The 12,420-nt window shown below is 39.3% G+C and overlaps 1 protein-coding gene across 1 annotated transcript in view; it reads left to right on the forward strand.

Moving 5' to 3' along the window:
- Positions 1–12,420, forward strand: part of tbc1d19 (TBC1 domain family, member 19) — a 70,837-nt gene that overhangs the window by 19,063 nt on the left and 39,354 nt on the right. The window contains exons 3-9 of the mRNA XM_078218400.1: positions 1,468–1,513; positions 3,422–3,497; positions 6,778–6,852; positions 6,979–7,042; positions 8,229–8,275; positions 10,768–10,878; positions 11,752–11,824. Of these exons, the coding sequence (XP_078074526.1) occupies positions 1,468–1,513; positions 3,422–3,497; positions 6,778–6,852; positions 6,979–7,042; positions 8,229–8,275; positions 10,768–10,878; positions 11,752–11,824 (492 nt within the window). The remainder of the gene's footprint in view (positions 1–1,467; positions 1,514–3,421; positions 3,498–6,777; positions 6,853–6,978; positions 7,043–8,228; positions 8,276–10,767; positions 10,879–11,751; positions 11,825–12,420) is intronic.

Below are 12,420 nucleotides of genomic sequence, written 5' to 3' on the forward strand. Positions count from 1 at the left end.
CCTTGTGGCTAAAGGGATCAAGAGGTATGGAGAGAAAGTGGGAGTGGGATCTGAAAGTGAATGATCAGCTGTGGTCATATTGAAGGGTGGTGCAGGCTTGAAGGGTCAAATGGCCTACTGCTGCACCTATTTTCTATGCTTCTATACTCTCCTTCACCTCTGTATATGCATACCATTTCATGCGCAGTAAGAAAGGCAGGCAGTTTGTAACTAAAGTTCTGCCTAATTATAGCCCAGATTTTCCTATCAGTGATGAACTGGTGTGAGCTAGACTTCATTTGTAATCCTCTTTCATTCATGGTATGAAATCATTGAGCAGTTTTATTGTTTTATGCCTGTCATTATGAGACCTAACTCCTTGCATGTAAAAATACTTACAAGGTTGGGTAAATAGGCAGAGTTCTCGAATTAATGGTTCCTGTCCCTTTAAACATCAGGAGGGCTGAACCCTCAGCATACGCTCTTCCAGAGCTTATTGAGGTGCAAATGCAACTTCCGGATTTCAGCGCAAGTAAGATCGTCAGAGGGTGTGGTACCGTTGCTGCCATAGAATCATAGAAACCCTACAGTGCAGGAAGAGGCCATTCGGCCCATCGAGTGTGCACCGACCACAATCCCACCCAGGCCCTACCCCATATCTCTACATATTTTACCCACTAATACCTCGAACCTACACATCTCAGGACACTAAGGGGCAATTTTAGCATGGCCAATCAACCTAACCCGCACATCTTTGGACTGTGGGAGGAAACTGGAGCACCCGGAGGAAACCCATGCAGACATGAGGAGAATGTGCAAACTCCACACAGACAGTGACCCGAGCCGGGAATCGAACCCAGGTCCCTGGAGCTGTGAAGCAGCAGTGCTAACCACTGAGCTTTCAAAGCGCTTCTCCTTCATCACTCACCTGATGAAAGAGTAGTGCTCCGAAAGCTCGTACTACCAAATAAACCTGTTGGACTTTAATCTGGTGTTGTGAGACTACTATGTCTACCCCAGTCCAACGCCGGCAACTCCACATCATATATATTCTATGAGTACAGTTCAAACCCAAATAATGTATTATGTTGTTCATGCTTCTCAACCTTTTAAATGAGTGAACCTTTGACTCAGTGGTCATATTCCCATGCCAAGGTAGAAGAAGATCCTGGCAGCTTTCGGTCATTTTCAGCTCCAGGTTCTGGATTGGGTTAACGTCTAGCGGAAGACTTGAGTTCTTCCACTACTTCATGTTATTCACTCCTGAAACAATCATCACCCTTTAACTTTTTTTCCAAAAATGTTTGAGTATTTAGTTTCTTTGAGTTCCTCTTCAGAGCTTAGAGCCTCAAATGTTAAAAACACCCCAGTAGTTCTTATCAGGATCTTATGTGTATTATTATCCCTTTGAAGATAGGAAGGGAGCACTTATTGTTTTTAAATTATTTCTAAACTTGATTTTAGCAATACGTTTTTCTTGTTTTACAGGTTGGGAAAAGAAATTGCAGAATGCTGTCTACCGTGAGCTTAATGTGTAGGTGTTTTAAACATGTAGTAAATGTGGTAGTGTGGATTGTATAAGCTTTCCTCTGCTTATTCCTTTATGCTTTAAATATTTTGCAAAGAAATTTTGAACAAAACACTTTTAAGTTTTTGGTGGGAATCAGCTTCAAAGCTTACAAAAATTACTTTTGAGTTGGGAGATGTGTGAAACTAACCCTGGCATGACACTTTATTGATGTTTTATCCTTTCCTTCAAAGAGGCCCCTGATGTTGATTCAACACTGCACCTTGGCAAACTATTTGAGAACTGAAACTTAGCTGAGTATGAAATCCAGCCTTTTTTAAACTCTGAAGTAACACGTTTGGATTCCTCAAAATGAATAGACTTACAATTAGAAAGAATATGGAAATACTTGGAAGTAGTTTTGGTGCATCATAACATTCAGGGCTATGGACTAAGTGCTGGCAGATGGGATTAGGTGGGAATTCGGGTGGTTCTAATGTGTCGTTGCAGACTCAACGGGCCGAAGGGCCTCTTCAGCACTATATGATTCTATTTCAAATAACATTTTTGCATAATATGTTTATAATTTCACTTTCTAATTCATTACTATAATTAGAAACCATAGCCATTCTGGATTAAGTATCCTCTACACACTACAGTATAGCCTAAGTTTGATTTGTTCCAAACAAACCATACTTGTATGCACGTGACAATGTTGGTAGCAGTGCAGTTAGGAGATGTCTACTTCAGACTTATGCCAATTATTTTTTGTGTTTCCTGGTAATTTGAAGCATCTACATTGGAGGTTAGTTTAATTTGCAGAGGACACAAAACTTGGCAATATTGTGAACTGAGGAGCGGAGGAGTAGCTTCATAAAGAAATAGGCTAGTGGAATGGCTCGACATGGCAGATGAAGTTTAATTCAGAGAAGTGTGAAGTGATACGTTTTGCCATAAAGAAAAGGAAATTAAGAATATAGAGATCTGGGGATATATATGCACAAGTCGTTGAAGAATACAGGATAAGCTGAGAAAGTGATTGCAATAACTCAACTGGAAAGGAATGGTATTTATTGTTAAACACAAAATAAAGCCGCTACTCCATAATGGACATACACAAGTCCCAACTTTTTATTTAAACAATTCATTCAAATACATTATAAATTAAAATCCTGATAAATTATTAAAACAACAAGCTGATATAATTACAATGTCACCAGCAAATAACCTCCCTTCCAATGAAAATGGAGTACATTGTAAGTTGTTATCTGTCACCTTCCGGGGCTTTCGCCTTCTAGGGCACATGAGCTCCAACCAGGAAACGTTTCTCTCACGAGTCCCAGCCGGGGCAACATTTCTCTCACGAGTCCTTCCAGAAAGGCTGGGAAGAGGGTGGGCACTGAGAACAAGGAGGGTGGGACTGGCGCTTCTAATGGGTTCCTTCTGGTGAAGAGCCGTTGCAGAGCTGTGTCAAGGAGTTGCAGACCTGTTTTTTAAAAAATTGCAATGTCTAGGCAGCACATTCAAACACAAACTTATCTCCCCAGACACCATTTTAAATTTTATTTCAGCCCGGACAGTTCATCCCACCTTGGATTGAGGCTGAAGCTAAGACATAAAGGCCCATCAACCGTAAAAACAGACGAGCTATGTAAAATTGAATCCAGTTAGCCCCTTAATTGGCTAAATTGCCTGCTTGATTGTCGAGCCCACTCCCAACTCTCATGCATGCCTGCCGACTGAAATATTGCGCGAATGCATAATGATGTCAGTCCATGCGCCTGATCTGGAAGCTTGTGAAATTGTGCAAAAGTCATTGGGCCAAGCAACATAATATACTGGCCCAACATTCTAAGTCCTGAGACTGTCATTGCTGAATTGCTTCAATTGATGAGACTGGCTCCTGCTCTAATTGTATATCTTATCCATGTGCAGCCTTCCCCAACCTGGTCATCCAGCTGCTCCATCTGAGCACACTAAGGAGGGATTGATGTATATGAGACGTGCACAGGTTGGTATAAACTATGTGGTGCATTATAGCTGCTGTCAAATAGCAACTATCTTCTCGGCTTTACTTTACTGTAGAAATTAATTGAGTTGGATGACTTTAAAATTGTGAAGTTTTTTTAAACTACTGATTTAGAAATGAGCATACTTAATAAGACCTGTCTTCTATGTTCAGGAGCCACACTTGCGCATTTTCCACCACCCAAACCAACCTTACTTACACATTGCTATGCAGTATTACATTGGATTGGAATTCAGCACATGAAAACATTTGTTTTCCCCCATATTTTATATGCAGTTTGTTTGTCATAAAGCAAGACATTTTCTTGGAAGACTCCTTCAAGTATGGTAACATTTAAAAAAAAATATTTCCTCGCCATGTCAATTTTTGATGCTGAAGCAGAGGACAGGGTGAATGGAAACTGATTTATAAAAAATGAAACAAAAGTAAGAACAAATCACACTTAGCACAGAATTAAAGATTCTCTCAATTTTAGAAGAAGGCCATTCACTGTTGTGCCTGTGTCAGGTCTCTGAAAGAGATATCCAGTTTTGTCTGACATCTCAGTCTTTTCCCTATAACTCTGAAAATTTTGCCCTCCTCAAGTATGCATCCAATAGCCTTTTAAAAGTTATTGTAGAATATGATTCCACCAAACTTTCAGATAATGTCTTCCGGGTCTTAACAATCGTCTGTGTGAAGAATTTCTCCTCATTTTCACTTTAGTTCTTCTGGCCAGAAGCTTAAATCCATGACCTCTGGTCAATGATTTGCCTGTCAGAGAAAGTAGTTTCTTCCTTCTTGCTCTGTCAAAACTCATGCTCATTTCGAATGTTGCGATTGGGCCTCCCTTTAATCTTCTCCGCTCTAAGAAGAACAATCCCAGTTTCTCCACTAAACTGAAATTGCTCATCTCTATTTTATCCTGGTAAATCTAGTAAATTGGCATGACTTTCTTGTTTTTGTATTCAGTGCTGCCATTTATAAAGTGACATAGTGACAGGACTGGGACATTTAGCCCTTTGAGCTTGTTTCACCATATAATGTGATCATGGTTGATCTGCAGTTTAACTCCCTATTCTTGCCTTTGCTGCATAGCCCGTAATATCTTTGCCTACCAAAAATTCTATTAATCTCAGATTTAAAATTGACAATTGATTAGCATAAATTGTTATTTGTAGAAGAAAATTCCAAATTTACACATTTGTGTGTAGAAATGTTTCCTAATTTCACTCCCGAAAGTGTACCTCTAAATTTTAGATTATGCTCCATAGTCATAGACTCCCCAATCAGTTTTTAACCCTATTTCCATTCATATTTTGAAAACTTAGATTAAATTTCCCTTAACCTTCTGAGTTCAAAGGGAATACCATCCTAGCTTGCAAAGTCTTGCCTTGTAATATAACCCCTTGGAGTCCAGAAATCATTTTGTTAAATCTATGCTGCGCTCCCTGCAGTGCTAACATATGCATTCAAACGTGGTCCAACCAGAGCTGAACCAGCTGAAGCATCACTTCTACTCTGTTGTATTCTAGTTATTTAGATATAAAGGCCAGCAATCCAGTAGCTTTCTTGATTATTTCCATACTAGTTCTTGATATTTTAATAATCTATTTACCTAGACCCCTAAGGCACTTTGGACCTCCTGTGAATCCAGCTTTTCACCTTTTAAAAAGCACTTTGTTTTGTCCATTTTAGATTCAAAGTAGATTACACCAGACTTGCCTGAAATCCATTTGTCACATTCACTTAATCTAAGCAGATTGCTCCAGTTCTTGATACACCAGTTTCTCTCCTTTGTATCCAGATAAGGATAACGTGGAGGGTGATCAGTGGGAATAATTAATGATGCATAGAGTTTGAGATGATTTAACTTTGAAAACGTTTAATTCCTTACAAGTTTTATTTGGGATCTATTTGGAAGAAAGTTATGTACATATATAGTGTAGAGTCTCAGTTGAAAAGAAATGTCTTGAAGTGCCAACTCTGAAATGAAGGTACATTAGCAGCAAAACAAGGTGAAAAAAGGTTGCTGAATTTTTTGATTAATGAGCAATGAGTTATGCCTTTATAAAGGAAGAATTTATTTTCACAATTACCAATGTAACCCTGATACTTGGTGGTTTTCAAGAGTATCAACACAGCTAGTTTAATAGCTATGCAATCTAATCGTAGTAAAATCTTTGTTAGCTGGTATACTCCAGGAATGGATTGTGCCAATTAATCAAAAATGCCAGTTAATGGGGAGTTACATTACTCTGAACATATTTTATCTTTGAGGGGATGAGAGAAGAGGGGGAGCAGCTGGGCGGTCAAGGGCCCAGGCGCAGCAGGACATCACAGTAAAATTGCAATTGAAGACCCAAGGGTGGCAAGTCCTCAGCGTCCATCATCTGGAGAGTCGATTCAGAGCACGTTCCCACCGACTCTGACAGGCCCACTACCATTTCATGCTCTCGTGAGCGTTGATTGGTGGCAGGCCGGACTTCCATTTGCGCTTGAAAGGACGTTCTGCCTTAGAGAGCTGTAAGCCAATCAGATTGGAGCAGTGTCTGGACAAAGGTGCAAGGGATAGTGCAGACTTCTGGATGCCCTTTAAATATGGCACCCAGACTGTTGACCCTGTGAGTTAACAAGGGGGACAACGACTTCCTGCTTGTCCCAGCTGTGAGAATGGGCAAGCTCCTTTTAGATACATAATTAGTTAGATGAACAGTGCAAAATTGCACATGGTCAACTGTCCTGGCCACCCCAGAGGAAATTTACTTCCACCTCTGCACCCACCATTGAACTTCTATCCCAGAATAGAAGCTTCCAGCCTTAGTTTCCAATCTTCCGACTGTCTTTTAAAAAAATGAGCTGTCAGAAATTCAGATTAATAGAGCATTCTGGTTGGTACAATGCCAGGTAACCACACAGTTTACTGTAGTTTCTTAGATCATCTCCCCTCACTGCCTAAATAAAAGCCTTGAGGCAGTTTAGTTCAGTTACTATTGCATCATGTTATATGTAATGCTTTTTTTTTTCTTGAAGATGCATAAACTAATACTCCAGTAGTTTTGTCTTTGTGTTCATATTCCATTATAGCTAATTTATTTATTATCTGTTTCCAGTTAAGAGAAAACTAATTATAATAATGTGCAATAATACTGATGTTGATGCAGTATTGATTTAAATGTTAAGTAAGGAAATATTTATCAGAGTTCATAAAGCTGGATATAGTGTATGCATATGCAGCTCTAATGTTCATGAACATGTCTTCTGATAACGTCCTTTTTTGCAGGTGAACTGGGAAAAGCGTGTTCTGAAAAGTTTAAACAGTATGTGCACAGAGCTGGCTATCCCTTTAGCAAAAAAGGTATAGAACAAATGAATTGCTTTACTCTTTAATATGAACTTTTTATGGTTAAATGAAACACTGAAACATAAAGATTGAAGCCATTGAATAATAGTTAATTCAAACCAAATTCTTTCTCCATTATAGAGGTCAACAGATGAGCAGAAAGAACTTTTGAACAAATGGAATGAGATGGGGACCGATGAACCAGGTATGTGGTAACAAATATTTGGATGACATGAAATAGTTAGGACTGTTGCGACATTGGAATTTGGGCATCTGATATTTTGCCAAATTCTGAATTGAAAAATGTGCTTACAGATGTTTCATACAGTTGCAGTGAGACTGGTTAGTCGATTCACTTTGTATGATTTAATCTGGATTTTGTCATTTGAGTGACTTCAGATTTGAAACGAATTGTGTTTTGGGGGACAAGGTGGCAAAATGGATTTTCATCTTTGGATATGTATTCAGAACCAGTCTAACAAGAACAACAGCACAAAACGGTAGTTCAAGTGGCTCCTGTGGCTGGTATGGAAAATGGGGAAGTGGGTTCATAGCAATCTTTCTTCAAAGGTTTTTGGCAGAATGTTAGGACCTTCACTCAGAATCTAACCATGGTATACCGGTCCTGGGTGTGCTTGATGCTTACATTGGGCTCCCAAAATGTAAAATACTCCATTCACCAGTACCGAATAAATTTTTTGTGCATAAAATAGATGTAAAAACTAAGAGCAAAGAAAAGTGTTTCAGAATTGCTATTACTCAGTAATTAGCATAATACCATTGATCTATATAATGTACCATTTTTATTTAATAAACTTTTAACATTTCTTTACAGTAAGTTTTTACAGAAAAATTTAAGACCCTCTTTTAATCGTTTCTGATATGTCTTTAACAGTGTGTCCACATTTAGTTGATCATGTCTCTGTGAAGCATATTCGGATGTTTCTTTATGTAGTTGCAATTTATTGTTCAGCACTGAGACTGACGAACTGAAGTTGTCCTTTAAATAATTCAGATTACCATGTAAGATTAATTGAAAGGAATTAGAGCAAAACATATCAAATTTCAAGATGCCACAAATCCATGTTGAGTCCTATGTAGTTGGTGCAAAGTTAGATTATTTATTTCCTTTACTTGCCGTGTGTAATGTGAAAACAGTCAATCAAAGCTGCTTAGTGAGCACACACACACATCCTGCTATTCTGCCTATATTACTAGAAATACAATTTAAATGTTACTGTCTCAGGGAATCGCTCATAATGTTGTTACCTCACATTAAGAGTGTTCTAACGTTGTGCCTCTCCCAGCGAATTGATTTTCTATTACCAAATAAGTATCTGTTGCTTTTTGAAACCACTTGAACAAAATTCTTGGACATATTTTTTTCCTAGATTTGAGTCACTTCCGACCTGTCTATGCCCCTAAAGATTTTCTGGAGGTAAGATTTCCTACCTGATCTGACAATTATCCACAGTCAAAAAATCAGAATTCTGGACTGGTTTGTTATTTTGAGTGTGATATCATTAACTTCTGCATCATTACTTTTTCAGTGTTTGATCTAAAACTTTAGCAAATAATATTGGTATGAAAAACTGAGAGTAAACATATTTAGTTATCTGGAAAGAAATTTAATTATTTGCTTTTTGATATATCTTTGTCAAATTATTAGCCAACTGTGGTAGTGAAAAAGTAACAAACATTCAAATGTGATACTCTGTGACTGATGGTCTGTAAACACTTCTAATGCTGTTCAGCATCGGGAGGTTTCTGGAAATGGATACTGGGTGGCAGATGCACAATAGTGACATCAGCGTGGGAAGTTGTGCATGTGCCAGAGGATGGAGTGAAAGCCCAGTTCCTATTCAGTCACTGGAGATACAGTGATCTAAATGTGTTTCCCCTCAGAATATGGCTGTGAGGAGGGGACTCCCAGTATGGAAGTTTTCATGTCCTCTTTCTGCCTGGGCAGCTGCAACTGATATCACTTTGTGAGAGCAGGCCTTCTGGCTGCTGTAGAGATGCAAGTGCCTTCCTCCACCCTACCATGATCAGGGTTAGACTTGAGGCCTGGATGCTGATCAAAATTTTTATCCAACATTGGCCTGAATTTTGAGTTGCTCACCACTCAAAGAATGTTGCTTACAAAAATGTAGCAATCCATTGAGCTTGGATTTCTACTTGTCACCAGTTTGAATCTGGTGCTGAGTCAAAGGGGTTTCCAGATTTCCATTGGAGAAGTGTCAAATCACTGACTGCAATTCCTGGATTTCCACAATGAACTGTGCCTGTGTGGGCTCCAGAAGTTGCTGTTAGTTTCAGAGGATCAATAATGACGAATGCTGACAGTTTCACCGTCATTACTGCTGCAAAATCTGTGCCATTATATTTGGCCAAATGTGGAATGTTTCTCTTGGACTCCTAGCACTTCAACTCCTCCCTCGCCCAGAAGTGACAGTGTTGACACTCTTAAAGGAGTTGACCACTTCCTAATGCTAACAGAACCATGGGTTGAATTGTACGGTCCCTGCCAGCAGGTTTGAAGGCAAGAGGACTCGTAAAAACATAGCAAGATTTCGCTACTGCATACCCGTCCACCCTCGTCTGTCTTCCATTTTACGGGGTCAATGAAGGCATTTGAGGCCCTTATAATGGCTAATTAAAGACCACTTAGTTGCTTCATCCCACCCCTGCTGCATTTTAGATGTGACAGGGGAAGGCCCACATCAGGTGGGTAGCCTGGCAGTTTTACTGGCGAGCTTGTGTCTGGCAAGGGGTGGGAGACCTCCTTTGTTCATTGCAGGTACCCTCCCAACAAGGTCATGGCCCGCCTTTAACCCTCCCCTCTCCAAGCCTCAGAAACTTGGCCCCCTCAGATCTGCTCGCTGCAGCTTGCAGCCAAGCCCTGCCAAAGCCCTCATCTTACCTACAGTGTGGCCTTCATTAGCTCCTCTTCTTCAGTAATTGCCTACAGTCTCAGCATTGGCTACCAGTCAAACCTGGGGCTGTTGTGACTGGAGACTGCTGACTACTCTGATTGGTCATCAGCTCTCTAAGGTGGACTACCTCCCCAGATGGGGGCAGAGATCTTGCCCTTGGCCAAGTAGCACCCGAGTGAGCATTAAATGGGGCAGCCAGTATTGGTGGGGAAGTGTTCCCCATCAACTCTTTCGAGCGGGAAACCTGGCCATCCAAAGAATATTGCCCCATGAGCTTTGATGACTGGCAGTTGCAATATGTCAGCTCTACATATTTGTGCCTCTTCTATGTTTGCATACTGTTCCATTAGAATTATTTAGAAATTCTATGTGACTTTGTTTCATTCAAATACACCATTAAATTGCCATGGCATTACTCAGTGAATCTGCAGTCAAGCTGCCCAAAGAGGGGGTGCTTCTAGGGTTTAGAGTTAATAGAACAGTGAGTATTTACAGTGAAATAATTCTGAAAGTAGTTTGTACACCATCTCTCAAAAAGATGGTAAAGTGTTTTTTGATTACTTTCTGGAAAAAATATTTTTCTTACCATCTAGATAGATAAATGTGTTACTTTTGAATAAGCAAATAAATTTCTGCCTTTAGTAATGAGAATTAACTTTTTCATTTTTACCATCCAACTTATTTAGCATGTGGCTATTTGTAGTAAAGACCAGAAAGTATGGAAAACATCATTTTACACTTTGTTTCAATTGATAAAGAAAGGAAGGTCTAAATTTCTCCTCAATGTATTTAGCTAATCTTTCAATAAACCATTTTTATTTGAAGCTTTCTATTCAGGAGCTCCCTTCGAACTTGAATTATAGCTGGCAGGCAGGATTCATGTTAATTGCTCACTCCATTTCCGTGCAGCAAGAAGCTGTTTTTGGAAGAAAATAAATGCAAGGATAGAATATATATGATTTTTTTAATCCCTAAGTCTTCATTGGTCTTTCAGGTACTAATTAATCTTCGCAATCCAAATTATGATGGTGGTGACCCAACTGGTTTGCGTGGCAGCTGGGGTTTAATCAGCATTCCTTTGCCAGTAAAAGACCTTTCTGAGTTGGTAAGTGGAATTCTACCTAGAAAAACTAACTGGTGAACTTATTAGGAAATTCTAGTTGGAAAATATTGTTCTGCCAATTTTGGTCCATCAGTGAATAAACCAAGGTTCAAGAAGGTGGATGTGGAAAATACCCTAATGCCAAGAAATTTTGCAAGATGTCAAGATCTTTCCCATGCTTTCCTACTCCTTACCCCGGCCCCAAATTTGCAGTATTTGTGAGGATTATTCCTTCAGTTCACTTTATCCTCTTCCAGTAAAATTCTGATGTTATGTTGCCTATGCATTTAAAAAATATGATGGAAAGGCACTAGACCCGAATGTCACACATCAGAGAAGGTTGTAGGTAGTCAGATAGGAAATTACTGATGCTTTGATGCAATCTTTTGAATATCATTGGATATGAAATTTTTGTGCGAGGACTAGCAGGTTGCCAATGTCACCAGTCTGTTCAAGAAGGGATAAATCATCCAACCAGAAGGACCTAGCTTGGAACCATAAAAGACCAGCTCTGTCTAACCAATGGAGTTCCTTGAGGAAGTAACAGTATATTGATAAAGGGAATGCAGTAGATGTTTTGTATTAGTAAGAGTTGTGTGAGCTAACTTAAAATCTTATTTGTCCACCATTCCTCTGTTAACTGGCTTTCACTTGGATCTTCTTTTGGCATGTTTGAGATCAGGAACTTGCTGTTCAGTTCTGAAACAGAACTGTGTCCAATCATTCCATGATGCAGTATGTTGGAGCACAAAAATGCCCTAGTGCCTTAAATTTGCTTCTTGATACTATTGTGTTCTGAAAAATGTTTTATATAACAAAGTCTTATTCAATGCATAGAAACCATTTGATTAAATTTTTCTTATTTATTATATGAAGAGGGATCTATTTACTGAACTAGGTTTAAACTATGAACAACTTGGTGTTGATGATTCGATGCAGATCCCGAATGGTAAGTACTTTTAATTGTTTAATGGTTTTTTTTGAGTATTTAAGGAGTTCTTCATATTTCTGACTTCTTTTCCCAAAATAAATGATAGATGGGATAACTGATCATTCAAACCAGCCTTATTTTATCCTGAATAGTAACACTGGGTTCGATTCCCAGCTTAGGTCACTGTCTGTGTGGAGTTTGCACATTCTCCTCGTGTCTGTGTGGGTTTCCTCCGGGTGCTCCTGTTTCCTCCCACATTCCAAAGATGTGCAAGTTAGGTTGATTGGCCATGCTTAAATTGCCCCTTAGTGTCCTGAGATGTGTAGGTTAGAGGGATTAGTGGGTAAAATATGTAGGGATTTTGGGGTAGGGCCTGGGTGGGATTGTGGTCGGTGCAGACTCGATGGGCCAAATGGCCTCTTTCTGTACTGTAGGGTTTCTATGATTTCTATGATTTCATATTCTATGGATACAATCATTGCATAGCTTTATTTGCATTGTCAAGATTAGGAGCTAATTTTGTAGGGAATCCTAGACACAAAGCTGTGCCGTAATAGTTTGTGAAATGGCGTTGTTTGGCACCAACATATGGCTCCATTGCATAAACCAAATAA

Source organism: Mustelus asterias, chromosome 1, assembly GCF_964213995.1.
Source record: "Mustelus asterias chromosome 1, sMusAst1.hap1.1, whole genome shotgun sequence".
Classification (NCBI taxonomy): Eukaryota; Metazoa; Chordata; class Chondrichthyes; order Carcharhiniformes; family Triakidae; genus Mustelus; species Mustelus asterias.